General features: G+C 36.8%; 1 protein-coding gene across 1 annotated transcript in view; it reads right to left on the minus strand.

Annotated features, from left to right (window-relative positions):
- Nucleotides 1-19046, minus strand: part of MAN1A1 (mannosidase alpha class 1A member 1) — a 164039-nt gene that overhangs the window by 81394 nt on the left and 63599 nt on the right. The window contains exon 5 of the mRNA XM_085318760.1: nt 10764-10844. Within this exon, the coding sequence (XP_085174886.1) occupies nt 10764-10844 (81 nt within the window). The remainder of the gene's footprint in view (nt 1-10763; nt 10845-19046) is intronic.

Here is a 19046-nt window from a genome sequence, read left to right on the forward strand (position 1 = left end):
TATATGTGAATGATGCTTTTAAGAACAAGTTGGGGAAAAATAGCATCCTTTAAGAAATGGAATTGTTAGCTGCTGACTTTGTTCTGCAGCTGTTGGTTTGAAGAAAACAAAAAAGCGTTTTTTAAAGAAAAATGGAAGAGAATGAGTTTCACAGCATATCCTTTTCACATGATGATCCTGAGAATCTACTGGACTGCAAAAATATCTAGCCATGCTTGCAAAAATTAAGGACAACATGCCCCCCAAGGGACAGCATGACTTTAAATCACTAACAGGATTGAACCAGCTTCCAAAAACAACTAGCTTGGTTGTTTTGCTTAGCCTGCAAAAGCAGATGACCGCCTAAAGGCTGSAGAAAACAAACAGATCAGACACATCCAGTTCCTCAGATTAACTAGTTGCAGAGCCCTTGTGGTAGTTAGATGCATCCGAGTCACAAGGAACAATGGAACTGGCCCAGGACACCAGAGGGAAGATTGGTTTTGTTTACTGTAGGTTGACTCTGCTCCAGTACCTCTGCTGCTGAAGAGATTCTTCCTTTTTTGCTTCCTTTTGTGTTTTGTCCRTTTATGCAGGTTGTATGCAAGCTTTTGAGCCTTCATGTATCTGAACAACTGGAACCCCACAACATTATACTGACTTAACTAATTATTACTAGAAGGACTAATCAAAGTCAGGTGGGTTAATGTAAAGAATCAAAGGTGTTTGAGTGAAGAATAGCTCACCTGAATATGACATCAAAACATAGAATCCAAGTCCTTCAGAATATCTTACCACCTCCTGACCTGTCATATCCTATGCACTGCTAGAAAATTAAATGGTAAGAAAACTGATCAGAAAATACCTGTGAAGTACAAAAGTATAACTTGTCCACATCAGCCAGCTTTTTCCACTTGCAGCTTGGTAGCAATAGGTTCCAGAAACTAAATCTGTTTAGTTAATGAATCCTAGTACCAACATCAGACGTAAAAAGTGCAAAAGATGCCTTCTCAGCCCTTATAACTCTATACCCATTCTAATGCAATAACCTTTGCTGATCAGTGGCTCCATGATGGTAATTACGTTCCTAATGGTTACACTATCGCCACATGATCATATTTTGCACATTATAAGTCTTGCATACTTACTGGCAAAAGACTTGCAATGTAAACAAGGAGTCAAAAACTGAATCTGCTGTTTAAATACATCCTAAATTATTTTTCCTTGATGAAAGCAAGCTAGATTTCTATGAAACACTGGCACTACATATTAGCCTTCTTTTTCATTCTTCAAATCTTGATGAAAATGATCTTCCTCATCCTCTTCTCAACCTTTAGCTTGAGAAAGTTTTGCAGTTTGCTCATTACTGTGCARTCAAATCTGTACCTAACAAGCATATATATTCATTGACTTGAGAAGAACAAAGATTTGCCTTTCATATGCTCCATGACAGCTCTAGTTAGGAACAATCACCTACCAAATGCCCAAATTTCCCTTGGCATCAGCTGTGCTGGAAGTGCCACAGAATTTTTCATGTGAACATCTTTTCCAAATTCCTAACTCAATTATTTGCACATAGGGTGCAAATACAGTCTGCATATGGCAGAGGCAAGCTTTTGGCACAGAACAGACAGGAACTGCACTCAYTTATCAACCACAACATTTATCAACATTACTCAACTGTTGCATTTTTACAAACAAATGGCACAAAACCAGCACGTGGTTTCCTGCAATTACTTGCAGGACTTGGTAAAATCATCCATTCTTATCTCTCCTTTCAAATCTTTCAGATTTCTGTTGTTTAAAAAAGCACCAACAATAGATCCTGCCAAAAGATATACAGGCCAATTAGCACTCTCCATAAATCAATCTCAAGAGTTCGTGCCAACTTAATGCCAAGAGCCTTGTTTGGGTCTGTTTCAGATCTGATCTTCTGGGCAAGATGTATTGCTAAATCCAAAGGAGACTAACAGGATATCTGTTTCTTCGGCAGCAAACCTGCCATTGTCTGTACCTTTTGCTGAAGGCATGAAGTGCATGCAAAAACGATAATGATGTCTAGTTCTGATTTGAGGCATTCAATTTTCTCAATGATCTTCAGTTAGATTGAAGCAGCAGGACTATATGTGGCCGAATGTGGTGTTCTGTAATGAATGTCTAATCTGATCTTTCAAGCAGCAAATTTGATGAAGTTCAACCTCTTGCTGGAGCTTCATAAAACGAATGTTTGCTGTACTTTAGCACCTTTTTCTAACATCTCTCAGTGCACGTCACAACATCCCAGGGAAAATGCAAAACTCCTAATCCAAAGGACTATTTATTTTTTTAAAGTCCATTAACAATAAAAAATATGCCAGAAGTTTCTCCCAAGGACGCTCTAAGAGATAATTTTTTTTTGACAAATACTGTGTGGAATAYTGTCAGACAAAAGAAGAAAGCATCCTTTTTGAAATCTATCTTCAAGGTATATCCATACCCCATTCCACAGTTCAAAATCTCATGTCCTTATTTAGAAAGAGTAAGGCTCTACTGAAATACTGTTTCCCAACCATATTCCAYGATCTTTATGCAAACAGACTCTCTGCCAATTTTAGGTTCAGATTCAGTTTTTTAAATGAGAAACTTTCCCCATTTCATCATATACTTACACTTCCATTCACTTGATTTATATTTAAAATACTTACAAGTGGCTCTCATGTATTCTTTAATAGAAGTAATTAAACTTTTTGCAAAGAGATTCAAAATTTGGAGTATTCTTTAAGAAAGTCAAATTTGTAAATCTGATGAAACATCTTAATAGTTTCCTACAGAATGAAAAAGTCAGGAATCTTCTACTGAATGGTTTGCACTTCTACCTTCTCAGAGCTAATAAGGAGAAGAGGGCTCTTTCTATCCAATTCTCAACTTAATTAAAAATAACTTCTGGATCAGAATCAGTCTATGGAGACAGAGCACAGAACAGAATCCTACAGAAAGGCTAAACATTAAGAAAGAACTAGTCTACTTTGTGCCTAGAGTTAAATGCAAGTGCACATGACTTTTTCTGGTACATTTTGAAGAAAAAAATCACCAGAACAATGACACAGTACAATTTGTTACCTTTGAGACCACCTAATTATCCTTTTATTATGTATCCATGGAGAGACTATAAATACATACTTTCCCAAACATTTTATTTTGCYTATAATTAAAAAGGCAGACCTAACTTAACACTGATCTACTTTCACTGTCAGCACCAGCTGAAATATTTTGCTGTTCCTTTCATTTGCAGAAATAACTTAGAATTTTAGGGGGTATTTGTGTGTACACATCATTTATGTATATATRAAAAATTCTTTAGATATGAAATGTATATTTGCAACAATCTCAAAATTGCTTGCAAGTGAGTCCAATGAGCCAAAATAATCTACTTAATCATATATTGTGCATTTTCTGTTAAACTTGCAAACAAGACTATGTCACTAACTCTTAGGCAACACATTTTTATTCTCCTTTTGCTTGACTTCATTATTACAATAGTATTTGGTGCTACAAAATGACAAAACTGAATARTAAGATTCATTTAAGATATGGATGTCTTCAGGACTGAATGTATTTGTGGATATATGTTGTCTCTGCACAGATGGTTAATAATGTATCATTTCTTCTGTAGAGTGCATTAGCACATACGCAAACATTCTTATTTCAGGTTTATCTAAAACTGCTGCTCAGAGGGAAAGCACCGGCACTAGGATCTCTTGTCATGCCCTCTCCAACTGTTCTGTAGAACCACAATCAAGTGAAACTGCAGGTGCTGGTTGAGAGCCAAATCCTCAGAGCAAACAAACCAGCTCCCCCTCAGCTGCTTGAATTCTACTTAATAATATAGCTCATGAGTTCATGTCAAACACACCAGCTGTTACAATCGGAATCAGATATTACTTAGCTCTCATTATCATCCATTCTCCTTTCTAACGCATCTAACAATTTACCAGCTTTAGCATCACATCACAGTAATCTGAGGTGAGCAGGGATTYTTAGTTAAAATTAATGCAATGACTGATGAAGTATTTCTGTTTGGTTATTTCTAAACTCAATGAATGCAAAGACATGACAAATAAGCCTGTCTTGGGACAAATTAAAAAAAAAAAGAAACTCCTCCAAACACACAAACTCCTTTAATTATGCTAAAGGAAAACTATTAGAATTGCAGATAGTAGTCAGAATTCTAAACTCATGTTTTTCAGACCAAAATCAGGGCACCGGCTCCCGGTTTTATAGTGAGCTTACATAGGGCAGCTGAAGCAGGTAACACTGTAGCTCCTTTTCTTCCTCTGTTGTAGATACTCACGCTCACAGCAGACAGCCAAAAGAGACGCATACCCACTGCTGAGCTCCTGCAGTCAGCAATTCCCTGAATTAATGTGAATTGCCACTGTTTGCACTTTATATTAATACAGTTGGCCTGAGGGTCCTTATTATGAGGCAAAGAAATTGTTGGTTGTGGCAGTACCAGTGGAGTATTGCTTGCCTGGTGTAGCAGTGACAGGCACCACGAGGCTTCGGATCCTTTCCTTACAGCCTGGTAGGAGTTCCCAGCYACGGTTTATATTTGGGGATATTGGTAACCCCAAAGTAGAGGGGGAAGAGGTGGAACAATGAGAAGCAAATTTAAATAAGGAGGAGATTGAAAATCAGCCCCTCTGTGTTACTGTTCTTTGCAACGTCCTCAGCACTATACGTGGGGCCAGCTCGAGAGGCAGAGTTGCACAGAGCAGCTGAGCAAGAAGCGCTTGGCGGAAGGGGGACAGAATTATTAGGAATGAGGCAGCTTTCAGAGTCTGGGAAACCTATACGGGATGGATGGGTCTCACCAAAAGCTGGAGTATAACTGCACTGTAGTGTATTTTGATGCAGCTAGCGCAGAAAGAGAACTGTTAGGTCTATTAAAGGTCACTGAAATATTAATGGAGACTAAACAGACTATAATTGTAAGAAAGTTATTGGAGATTTTACATCCTTCTCTGTCCCTGGGTAAACTGCTAAATGTTGCATCAGGCCAGGATATAAACTGTGTTTTTACATATTGCAATGTCTGCTTCTTGGAGAAACTTAAGAGTCTGTAAGAGAAAAAGTAGCTCTTGGCTAAGTTCAGCATGCTACTAATCAAAGAGAAACTAACAGTGACCAAATGCTCTAMTTCAACATCTTATAAACAAAAGGTCCACCTTGGTAATGCTTAAAAGAAATGAAAGAGAATCAAGGAGACTAGTTGAAACGAATCTAGAAGGGAAAAGCTGAATGGGTAGAGTGCTTGGAGGTGACATGGAGACCACTTAATAGAAGAAGGTTCAGCGTCAAAAGATTCTTTAATCAAAAGACTCAAATGACTACTGTCTTATTTTGGTCTGACAGTAAAGAAGGCAATTAAAAACAAAAGTATTTTGTCCATATAAGGAGCACAGAAATGAACAAAGTTTGACAAACTAAATACAAGAAAAAACATTATTAAATCAGGCTGAAAGTGATTTTTGAGGGAAAACTTTAAAAAGTTATAAAAATAACAACTGGAGGAGGGGGGAAAAAAAGAGAGTGAGAAACATGAGGCCTGATAGTGAGCCAGGAGAAACAATTAGAGAAATATATATGTAAAAGGAGCACTGCATGAAACAAAGACATTGTGGAAAAGCTAACTTTGTAGTGTTTAGTCTTGAAGAGCCTGGGCATGTTCCCAAGGACAAGCCTAACACATTGTCTGAATACTGATATTGGGCTAGATGACCTCTTGAGATCCTGTCCAAGCTGAATGATTTGTGGAAGTGGGAGGGGGAGAAAAATCAATAAACCAAAGCAAATTATCAGGATCATTTCAGAGCTTTAAAGGAACTAAAACATTGARCTGTTGAAGTACTGATGTATCATTTACAGTGGCAGCAGATGGATGGTAGGTGGCAAACATGACCCAAATTTTAAAACAGGGCTGCAGAAAACTACAAGCAATTGCAGTCTTCTGGTTTCTACTAAATATGGACAAATAGGGAATTCTACTGCCAATATGAAGATGGTGAAGGAGGGATTAAGTAGCATGCATACAGAAGAAGCTGATACAGTATGCCTGAAGCTTCAAGCAGCATTAGAAATCAAGCTTTTAAGATATAAAAGGAAAGTCCTCTTGTTCAATTAGTGCCAAGTTAAGTGAAAGGAAGCAGAAGATAAAACATGTGGTCAATTCTCACACTGGTGAGATAAGAACCCCTAAGGATCTCTACTGGAACTTAGATCACTAATTGGAAACAGGCTAGTACCCTTCTATAYGTAGCAAAGTTCATCCTACTACTCTTCAAGATTTAGCAAAACGGTGAGTCATGTATTTTTGTGTTTATTGAATTACATATTCCCCATAAGAGAAACCTCCAGATGGGAGGAAGAGCCGATAAAAATAATTACAGGCAAATTCTGTAGTGTCTGAGTACTCTCTGAAGTCAGCAATGTTTTGTGGTCAGCTTGGCAAAAGCAGCTCAAGATCAATAACATCTGCATCATTATTTCTTGTCTACCTCTCACTAACAAGACAGCACCATCATCACTGATAGATGGCTGTTTTAAGAGGGCAATGATTAGGCCTGAAGTCAGACAGGAGGCCAAAATCATCAAGCTAGGTCAAGTAATTGCACTGCAACACCTATTCTAAACACAGATATTCCTAAATAAGTGATTATGTAATCACTTTTTTTCATTTTTTTACTCTGATTAGAAGTTGATAGAGGGCAATATATGAAACTGATGAAATCCAATAGCTATCAACAGGAAGAATGTATTTTTTTTTTCATCCTGATCGGGATGATTTCCCATTCCTTCAACTGAATATAGTGTCAGAGTAAGAAATTCTGTCACATTTCTGTTTCATGCCATGGAAATAAATAATACAAACATTAAGTGGATCATTATCAAATTTATTTTGTCTTCCTCCAGTGAAAACAACTATCTTTCTTTCCAGCAAAGAGAAAGTTATATTTGGGTTATATTTGGGTATATTTGGTCACCTCATCTAGAAAACAAAAAAACTTCAAAAGAATTTGGGAACTTGTCAATGTAATTTCAAAGTCACATACACCTTATACACTTCAGACTGTGGTAGATTTACTTTTGGAGCTAATCGAACAAACAGCAATTGTCTTTGAAAGCTCCTTCCATTTCTGCCTATGCAACGTATCTACTGACTGTGAAACCAGTCTTCAGTAAGACAATCCCTTTATTATGGAGCAAAAAATAATTTTAACAGTACCTAAAGGAGCCAACTATCAATAAAACAGAAGAACAAGTTGGATTTTTTTTTTTTTTAAGTGTCCATAAACAAGCATCAGTGTTGCTATGAAGATTGCAGTGCTACCGAGAAATGTCATCTCCATGACTTCCAAGAGAGGTCTTAGCTGCTGTTAGAGGATATAGTGTTGTCTCCTCCAAAAGTTAATAAAGAATTATCTCCTTATATGACTGCAGATGGAAGTGTACTACCAACAAGAGAGAAGAAAAAATTTTTCTAGGTTTGCGGAACAGGGGAACTCATTGTAGACAATACTCTTGATTCCTTCTGGCATACCAGAAATTCAGTGTCAGACGGGAAAATACCACAGAGCAGTTCTAAACACTCTTCCTCCTTACCAGATATCTTGCTTTGCAGTGCAAATATGAAAAAGGTCATACCAAGTTGCAAAATACCTTTTCTTGAAATAAATTTTTCTGACATTTGTAGCTATTTTACAACTAAAGTTTGATATTTGACTGGAATTCTTTCTAGCTCATATTTAAATAGCAATCATTAAAAAAACCCCTGGGGTTTTAAAGTATATGACACTGTTCTAGGATTTTTATACAGTTCAAATTAATTCTAGTAAGGCACAAATTCTAGGAAGTTCAATATAAAGCAGCTCACAGCTCTATTTGTAAGTGAGCCCCACGCACTTATCAGCAGGCAAACTATTCCATTTGTTCACTTCTTAGATTAGTCACATTGGTGCCTTTATCTGAATGAACGATTATGCGAGCAAGATGTTTCAGAATTTTCTCAGTATGACAGAATATTCTCTAATCATGATTAGTTAGACTTATAAATGATTATGGGACATACAATATGGTGCATCTTTGGATCATTAACCACGGAAATGTAATTCAGAAGTACAAACAATTATTTCTGTCACTCCTTTCACTGAAACAGCACTTTCTTTAATTAGAATATTGACAAGTGAGCACAGCGAATATAAATTTTTTAAATATTTAATCTGGTAAAGGGTATTATGAACTTTTTACTGAGGAAGTTTAATCTTCCAYAGTTCAGCTATACACAGACTGCTCCAATTTCTTAGGGAGGCCCACTAATATAGTGGAGTTAAGGATGATGAAAGATACACTTTCTGTGAAGGCTGCTAGACCCTGGAGACCTAAGCCCTTGCCTCCTGTCAGCAGCACCAGCATAGGACAGGCTTATGCAGAAAGGGGACGTCATACCGCTGCACGGGTGCTCTAGAGCTGCACCCAGCTCTTCCTACATTCAGCAGCTCGTTACTGCTTTGGTATCTTAGATGTAGGAGAMAAATCAAGCAGAGAGTTTCCCTAATTTTGAGAACGGCAGAGGTCCAGGAGGAAGCATGCAGAGTTACGTTCTCTAAGCCACTATTACTACTATTAGTTTAAGAATGTGAAAACAAGACCATCACTCTGCCTTGGACAGTAGATGTCTACGAAAGAGCAAAGGAAGCAGCAGCAAGCATGGTCCATGTCTTTCCCAGCCTGCAGGGACTCAGGGCCCTCCTTACTTAAACATTTCATCTTCATTTTCAGGAGTCCTTTTTCTTTCCATTAATGAGTGCATTCATTTTGAGAATTGACRTTAACATCCAGCGTCAATAATATCCCATGGCAAAGAGTTCCATTTAATTACGTATTGTGTGAAACACCTTCTTTTATTTTAAATGTGCCACTTCCTCATTTAATTTATACAATAGAGTTTTATTTTAACATCAGTACGGCTATAAATCTAGTCCAAGATATAGCGGTAAAACTGCCTCACTAAAGGTGAAGGAATGGTTGAGAAGCAATGACAAGGTATTATTTAGGAGAAGCTACATCCGTTGATTGAAAGTGAGACTGCACATCAACAGACACAAGACAGAAACCATCAACAAACAAATGAACTTAACAGCACTGATGACAAATTGTTCAGGCATTTCTTGGCAGTCAGTCGCCACTTCATTTAAAGGTCTTTTATGTCCTCTACTAGCTCATTGTTTGCCAGGAAGTATTCTCTATATCTGTCACAACCAGTTAATTAAAATTTAGTAATAGGTTATACTGAAAAAGCTCACTACAGTTCATGAGAAGTAGGCCGGCAGTCAAAGTACTAGTGGAATACAACTATTTAATCACAGAAGCCTTTAATTCTAAAGCTGCTCTTACATACGCTTATTTCTTGGTTGCTGAATTACTGTAGGAAAACAACTGATTTCCTTCAACAGTCAGAGATGAAGCATTAAGTAAAACAATATATAGTAAATTATATATTATATATATTATTTATATTATACTATATAGTAAAATGAAACCAACCACTAACCCTTTCTCAATTTTGTTTCATTAATGTTAAGTGCGAATTTGCAAYGGGTCAGAAGTGTAATTTTTGTCAGAACATTGTAAGCAAGTTAAAATATGAAAAACTATGTATCTTAAAACATTTACATCTGTTCAATACACTTGCATCAAGAACAGAATCATGAGAAATAAGTAAGTTTACTCAAGACATAAAAACATTAGAGAAATACTGTCTTCTCAARGCTGCTTTTTCAAGTATGTAATTTTGACCTGGTAATGAATTCTAACAAAAAACCCAACACACAAGCTGTAGAATTTAAGATAATTTAAAGTGACAGGTTCAAAACAGAACTTCACCTAATAATTAGGAAATTTTTATATAAAAGAAAATTATACAACTTTAGGGTTTTGTGGAGTTTGCAAAAATAATTGCTCTGGATTTAAAGAAATCTGATGCTAAATTCAGCTTGTGATTTAAGAGTTTTAATCTGTGTTATTCCCATAATAAAACGCTATTATAATCCATCAATAGGAATGAGTGTTTAAATTAGTAAAATTAAAAGACCAAGTGCCAAGCCAAAAATTTAAAATATCATAGCACATGTGACAGTGTAGCCCTCTCTAAATTTATTACAGAAATAACTGCATTAGTCAAAGCTCTTAGACAAAATTACTTCTTCATCCTCCCCAGAAACCATGACAGGCATTGTGATAGGACCTTTGAAACTCATTATTGAGAAGGCAATAGAGATTAATTGGAGATTAATGCTCTAATGCCATTCACATGCCTAGGCTTACTAGTTATTCTCTTTCTTAATATGTCTTTTTCTTTCAGTTGAAGTTTCATCAGAAAGGCCAATAGCTTTGTCAGGGGAATAGTTCATTAGTGAAAGGACATTCTCCAAGATGTTTTGAGAAGCAGGCTTCCACTGCACCAAATCTACCACTGCCACAACATTGTTACACATTCCAACAAACAGCCCAGTAAGAGCATACTGGGTGTGATTTGAAGTGAGGCAAAAAAAAACACTTAACACTTACATGAAGTGATAGTGCAGACAGAAGCAAGAAAATCTAGTGGAGAGGTCTTTACAGGACAAGTCAAATTTTCAAAGATTTAAACAAGTTTATTTCTGATAAATAAAACAGATTATTAATCTAAAAGTCAGCTATCTATCAAGATGATGATATTTCAAATAAAATACATGAAAATATCTTACCTCTTCTCCTGAAAGATAGTAAGCTGAAAGAAGTCCACCAACAAAACGGATGTTCACTTCAAAAACTGAAATTTCTGCATTCTGGTGAGAAATAAACAAATATGGTTATAATACCTATCTGATACTTTATTGTAAGATATTTTATCCCTACTGCATCTATAGACGCTGATTATATGTTTGCTGAAGTGGTGCTCTTTCAGGAGATTTCTTGAAGGTACTCATTGTTTTAATGTTATCAGTTTTCCAATACTTCACTTGCCCACATCTCTGAAGCTTTGTTTGAAATTTGCAGTTCTTTACCAAAATCTTTATACGAGCCACTGAGGCACACGCAATGAACAAAACAGAGAGATATCTCATGAAGTGTAGACTTGAAAGCTGAATGTTTAATAGGATCGGGATTCCAAAAYTCATTATACCAGGGCAGTATCAGTCTCGCAAAGTGCACAGATTATAGCAACTTGTAAAACATTTAAAGAGGTTTTATAATTCCATGTTGAAGTAGCATTCATCTCTACATGGAAAGTTTTTAATAGGAAGTAGTCTGTTAAGAAAAGTGGATGCGTCCTAAAAGAAGTACATTACTGCTACATCAACTTTACCATTCTTCCTGAAATTTAATTTTTAACAACTTTTTGTACTACACATTTAAGATGCCACATCCTGTCCATTACCTTTCTTTCATGTTTTTAAATCATCATCCATACACAGTTTTGCACAAATAGGTCTCTATATTTCTATTACAGAAGTTAAATGTCAAATATGGAACGTTATTTTTGTTTTGCTGTCAGACCCAASTGCACACTGATACCTTATGATCAGCTTAATAGTGTCAGATACATAGGAAAAAATCTTTATCTTCCTCTCCCAAAGTCTTTTCTTTTACTTCATCAACTGAAAAGACCAGAGTTCTTTTGTCTTTTATCCCCTTTTCTTTCTTTTTTTTTCTTTTTTAAATTTCAAGGTTAGCCTTCTCTTTCAAACCTTCATTTTATCATTACATAGGAGGTCTGAGAAACACTTCCATTACTTTCATTAGATCTAATGGAACTTCTCTAAGGAGAAGTCTCTAGGGGACATGGCTGGACACTCTGATTTTAAAGTAACTGCARTGGTCCCACTGTAAGATCCCAGGCAAGCTGGCTCTGCCCAATTGGATGTTCACCCTGCTTTGAGCAGGGGTTGGACTAGATGATCTCCAAAAGTCCCTTCCAATGATAACCATCCGATGATTATAAATAATCTYTAATTTCACATTCTTTTTATTAGTAGCCCAACTCAGATTTCATCAACACATGCTGTGTCCAACAATATCCGAGAMACCTTCTGTTAGTACTTGTCTGTGCTAATGTTTTATTACTATACAAAAACATCTTGCTGTAGCTGCTGATTTTGCAGGGCTTCCYTTCATTAAGCATTCTGAATAAATGTGGATATTTGAGAAAGTGGCATGCGCACTGGGAACAACATATTCTTGTTCTACTTTCAAGGCGTTTAGGTTAATTGAAGTATGTAGATAATTTGATCGTTCATCTTATAATTGATCAATAATTTATCACCYGCTATTTGATCTTCTGATAAGTGTATCATAAACGGGATAGTCTAAGCGCTACTTGAAATCCAGAGAAATTGTGACTGCCCCTCACTGYATTTACAGAAATAGAAAATCAAAAGCAATATACATAGCACTATGTGATACACGAGCAACACTGACTACTTAATGGGATTTCATCTGGTTTCCTTTATTAGCTTCTGAAGACAAAATTACTAACAGACAAAGATGCAACATCCTTTACATCAGTGACTAGAAACTCAAAATCAAAGTGAACCTATTTACATAYGGTGGAGAGTGCTTGTCTCAAATGGAGGCTTACTTTCTGAAACTCAGGTTGCACAGATAGGCTAGCTTCCACATTCAAAGGGTGTAACATGTATTTTGTCTCAGTAAGCAGAAAGGATGAAATGATGAAATAAGTTGTTTTAAGCAGCAGAAGAACTGTACCTCAGGCACAGAAATACTGTAAGTTGCAGAACCTGACAGTTTTAGCTATCAGGTTTTTTCAGTCCTTGGGGTTTTTTTTAGACTGGAAAAGAGAAGGGGGCTGACTGTATCTGAGGAAGCTCCAGCTCCACAACTGAACAAATATTACCAATCAAAGAAAGGTGTCAAGTGTAAAATTAGTCTATGTTACTCTGCATTTCTCTTTTATTTGTAAACCTGCCCTCAGCTACACATCTTTCTTTCCTCACTCTTATGCAAGCGGGAGCAGTAAGTCCACGACTGGTAAACTGGTGACATCTCAGCCATCTGTGGTTAAATTTAAYGCCTAAAGCACAGTTCAGACAAAGCTACTACCAACTGGGCTCTCTTGAGGCCCTTGTCCTATTGGATGTCTCCAGCTTCATAAACATCAGTATTCTCACCCTTCTGGGTCATTTTCTCAGCATACTTCTTTCCTCAAATTTCTCCCCACAAATTCATAAATGAAGGTCAAAACAATTTCCATCTATGTTTTTGTCTATGATATGGCAAGTCATCCTTGGTCATAAATGAAACACTTGAAACAGAACACAATTTTATTTATCTAGCATCAGCTTCCACCTGGCACTCATCATACTTCAGTTGGAGAAATCACTGCATGCTCTCTTTGTGGATGATGTACTTGGAGTAATTGAATCACTGCAATTTATATTTGATAAAGAACATACTCTGCTAGTCTTTATAATAAAGTTCCAAATAAGACTCCAACCCCACTAAATAATTTCAGTCTTCTTTACCAGACAGATTCATTCCAGAACTTTTTTCCTTCAGTTCTCCTGTACTTGTCTTATCAAGATGCAACAAAATTTCAGTCACCTCATTTCCATTTCCATCTACTGTTTGTATATATAAGAAACATAGCAATACCCTCCCCTCTATATCATACTGCACCATCATAAACAGCCTCTATCCTGTAGGCATGGCTCATCCACCCTCCTAAGTAGCTAGTCATCATAAAAAAAACTGCATAAGATAAATCCAGGGACCGTATATTAAATAATACTGAACAATGCTGGAAAATGCCCATAATTCTATACAAAAAAATGGTCATACAAGAGCCTAAAATGTCATCCCCCTGTTTAAGCACAAAGGCTGGGAACAAATCAAGAAAATCTTGGCATTACCAAGCACTGTAGAATAGAGACATGAAGACTACTACACATCAGCTTACTTTAAGCTACTTTAATTAAATCACATTTTAATTACTTGTAATAGTGGGAAAAAAATTTCATTCGCATTCCACAACTGAAATTAAGCAGCAATTTTTTTAAATATTCAGTTCCCATTGATAAGGGAACCACTTTCAGTAAGCTTTGTTRCAAGTATCAAAGCTTGGTTACTGCACCTCCTGTTATTTAAACTTATTGAAATCCCCACATGGCAGACTGTAAAACCTTAAAAGGAAAACAAGCACAAAAGTAAAGTGTTACAGATGGCATTAACTAGCAAAAAAAAGAAATGCATTTAATAATAAACTTAGTTAAAATCTCCTTTTAACCCACCAGAACCAGTTGTTATTAACACTTCTAATCCATACAAGATCAAGTCACTCTAAAGTTTATCATTTAGAGTGCACTAACAAGTTCACTTTGGCAAACTAGTAAACAAATAGTCCCACAAATTAAAAAAACAACTTCAAGGGCTGGCTTCCTCAAGCTCCCTCACAGAGCTATTACACTTTTAGCTGAAGTCCATCTACTCGCACCTCCCACACACTTTATTTAGGAAAGCTATCTTATCACAAGATGCTATATTAGAAAACTTTTTAATTTTTTTTGCTTAAATAGAAAACAACAAGAAAAGATAAACTGCCAAAATCTATCTGTTCCTAAGCCAGAACACTAGGTTACGAACTGTTAAAGATGATTACAACTGAATACAGTACCTACAGCCTGAGAGCAGCAAGATTTCAAGTTGCCCTAAGATGTTTCTAAGCTTAAAATAAAAAGTTTGGTGGATTCTAGAAGTCTGTCCCTGCTATTGACTGCCACACCACACAGATTTGAACTACAGCATAATTAATAATAAATGCTGGAAGCATTATCGATTAGATCCAAAGAACATTTAGAATTTTGGGTTCTTGGTAAAAGGATAGATTAATCCATTTAARACAGTAGAGATAAATGCAACTTCATTATCAAATTTCTATACCTTTTCCACTGTGTCTTAGTCCCCCAAAAAGCAGCCATAATAAATGTAGAACATCTATGTTGCATGAAGCTGCATACAAAGCCACTTTAAAAGATACTTACATTTGCAAAKCTAAGTACAGAGATAAAAATCAGAAGTGGTAAGTAAGCCTTCAGGCTTCGAGGTGGCTTATAGTCAGGCGCAGTGACTGACCTCTGCAAACAGCTTTTGCTCAGCAGTACTGGTAGGACACAAGTCTCATCCTTGCTGCCTTACTCATCCCTTCTCTGATTCACTTAGCACCACCTTTGAAAACAAATACGCAAAGGCGCTTTGTACCTTCTCTACAGTGTAACATCCACTCTTTTCTAGGTGGATTCATCCTGTGCAGTTAACAAGGAAAGGGTTCTGTGATTAGATAATGCACAACTCAGTGCTTGCACAAAATGTCAATTAAAGTCAATTATATTACATCCACACAGGTAGAGCTACTGCACCGATCACTGCCACTTTCCTCTGACTAAGCAATCACAACTTCCTGCCATTCTCCATTTTGGCCAAAAATGGAGAGGGATAAGGCAAACAAAGCAAAATCCACTAACAGGAAAATTATTTCTTTCAGGTGTCCCAGTTTCTAAATTCATCTCTGAGAAATTTTTCTAGAAGATGAGATGATTTTCCTATTTGCTGAACAAACTCATTACTTTCTGCTCTGTACCTTGTCTCCACCCTGGTCCTGTCTGACTATACCYGCATTAGAAGGCTAAGCAGGCCAGGGGACAAATTGAAGCACTGTTCCACATGTGTTTAACTGCTAGGATTTTCTGCTCTGATTTTGGCCAGGGGACACCCTATGAGACAGCACAGGCCAGGGACTGTTGCTGATACGCAGTATGGGCAAATTTGCATTTTTGGAGAGGAAGGGAAGGGAATTCAACCGAGCCAGAGAAGAGACGTTTCAGAGTATAATTTACTAGTTTTGACTCATCCTCTCTCTCTTTAACTTCTCAAACTAATCCCACCTTCTGTATCACAGATTCACAGAATGGTTGAGATTGGAAGGGACCTTTGGAGGTCTAGTCCTGATCAAGCAGGGTCACCTAGAGCCSATTGCACAGGATCCTGCCCAGATGGCTTTCAAGTATCTCCAAGTAGTAGCTGTCTTCTGTCTTTGCCTTCTGTCCCAACAGAGAGGAAGAACAATCCTAAACCTCCAGGTAGCTCTGAGCCTTCCCCACACTAGCACTGCCCTTTCTTCTGCCTCACCAGAGCCTCCAGCTCCAGCYACACGCTGGGGAGAGGCTCCGGGCAGATCAGTTTATCGCTCRTATGAAAGAAATTGGGCAGAGGGGTCTGTGCATAGAAGGCAAAGACTGTCAATTCCAGTATCCAAGAACTCCTAGCTGTTCAGTGCTGTGCCAAATGCCTTAGCTACTTTATCACTATTTCCCTGACTTCTGACCCCATATCCATTTCTTTAAAAACTCTCTTCCTTAAAAACTCTCTTCTAATTTATCTTCCTAAGTACCAACTCACTTTCCCCACATGCAGCTGGGTCTGATAGTGTTTTCCCGTCCAACGTGGAGCAGCAGATGGGCGATGGTACAGCAAGTCTTTCAAGAAAGCGCTGAATGCTCAGTGTGTGCACACTTACTACAGCAAACGATGAAAAAACATAAAGAAGCACACAGCAGTGTGCAGTTGCAGCTAGGAAACACTCAAGTTCCCTAGTGATCCCATGAAAGACAGGCTCCCTTTGCTCAGTTGTGGTGCTGGTATCCAACCTGGCCCTGGGAAACCTTGGGCAGGGTTGTGCAATAACACTGCAAAAACAGCGCACAGGCTGCAGCACATATGGTGAGAAAAGACCAAATCCTCAGCTATATTAACTGCTTAAGATCAAAGATAGATCCAAACACATATGAAGCGATACCATGCAAAACAAAGCGCACATTCATGATGAAAAAACTATTGATTTAGTCAACACTAAGTGTCCAGTCTCTTTCCAATGGAACTAAATTTCTTAAGAGAAAAAGAATCAGAGGACGCAAATTAATTCTTGAAGAACTACTCAGCCAATTTGGCTAAAACATAAGCAAGGTATCAACCGAGAGAAGTATCAGTAGTTACGAGAGAACAAACACTGAGCATTACAACGTGGCTGTCAGTTTTAAAAACAGCAGGCCACCAGCTCTAGCTATAATAAAAGTAGCCTAAGTGTGTTACACTTCAAAAGGGGAAGTTCAAAACATTTGCACTTCCAAGTTTGCTAAGGAAGGTGACATTTAYTTGTCCAGAAGTCTTCCCCTAAAACAAAACAGCCTGCCTTCTTCAGAAGTGTAAACAATTAAGAGTAATACTTGCCAACTCATTTATTAGATTTAGTCCCTCAGTTCAACGCATGAAGAATTACCAATGTGGCACCACTACTCATCACATCATCTTTATTCTCAAATTGCTTTTGTCGGGATAAGATAATGGCTACTTTACAAACTGAAATTTGGAAACCTTCATCATTAGGTAATGAGAATGATCTAGTGCTAGCCAAATAGCTCACTACATACACTGAGTATCTGAAGTATTATAAACTTCTGGAAAAGATTATTTGTATTCTATTTAATACAGCTGGCTAAATTAAATAAACAGAAAAGATTCTGCCACAGATTAGTCACAGCTATGTTTTGTAATGAACTTCTTAAAGAAACTCAACATTTAAATGTTATAGTTCTAAGATTAGATGTATACAGAAATTAATCCTAATTATTCAAGTAAGGACTAAATATGCTTTCTAAAAAGCTGCCTGATTAACCTGCCATAGTCCAGCAAATGATTAGAAACATAAAAAAGAAACACATTTCATACAATTTGCAAGAAACAACACTTAAGGTTTTGTCAAGCTGTCAATTATTAAAGACTAAATTGCTCTCATAGAAAAACGGTTTCTAAAATAGGAGCAAGTAATAGTGTATAAAATGTTAATGCAGAAAATGCTACATAATGCCTGATAAATAACTAGGTTTGGGCTTTAAATGCCTAAGCACAAAAGAAGAGGGGGTCCTGCTATTCTTTGCATTGAGTGACTTACAAAGCAGCATTTTAAACCAGAACTTATATCTAATATAGAAAACTAAACAAGAGTTGAGTACATGTTGAATAGCTTCAAGTTAAATTCAAGCAATTTAACAAAACAAGCTGATGTTGATTGTTAAAGTTGGTGTTATGGTTGTCCATTTTAATTTCCTCATTTTACTTTGGGAAAGCTCATTTAGTTAGTATTGATGTCAGTATAAAATTCCATTCTATATGGCTACTACAGATAAAGTATTAAGAAAATAAATTTTGTGAGGTGTTGAGCTCAAGGCAGTTATTTAAGACACTTGTTTCAGATGCATGCCAGTATTACCTGTGAAGCAGTGGTTGGTTTTTGCTTACTGCACTGACTGATTAATACAATATAGAATTTCAGGCATTTATGACGACTTTATACTTTTGATTCTTTTTTTTCTCAGATACACTTAAACGTTGCAGTTTTTAAAACAGTATATAAATTAACCTGATGAGCAGAAATTGCAGGCAATACCATCTACAAGTAGTTTGCAGTATACAGTAGAGCAAGATTATGTGTGAAACCAAAGACTTCAGTTTATTAATGTAAATCACTAYGTGGCTTCATAATGTTCCTCCAACTATAGTCCAGGTTTTCCTTTAAAGTGSTGTTTGCTATTTTCTATGATGTTTTGTTCTTTTTAACATTTTTAACATCTTAATGCCATGCTAATAAGACAGGAATTTAATATTACAAAAATTCCTTTGGGGGAAAAAAAAATCTTACACTCAAGACAGAGTTAGCATGYCTTTCAGACATCTGAAACTGCCCAGAAGTACTGTTCAAAGTCTTGTATTTAAGTTATTAATGTAAATTTAAATGCACACTAAACTGTTGCTTATATAAACTATCTAATATCCACTCTTAGCTCCTTCTCCTTAAAAGGATAATTAATTCCCAAGTAGGTAAGAGAAGCTAATTAATCCTGACTTTTTGCATAATATATTAGAAAATGTCCTTTCCTCCTCCCCCCAACCACCAAGTGTTTCCACCATTACACACCATA

Source organism: Rhea americana, unplaced genomic scaffold (genome assembly GCF_003343005.1).
Source record: "Rhea americana isolate MKP2758 unplaced genomic scaffold, rheAme1 scaffold_117, whole genome shotgun sequence".
Lineage (NCBI taxonomy): Eukaryota > Metazoa > Chordata > Aves > Rheiformes > Rheidae > Rhea > Rhea americana.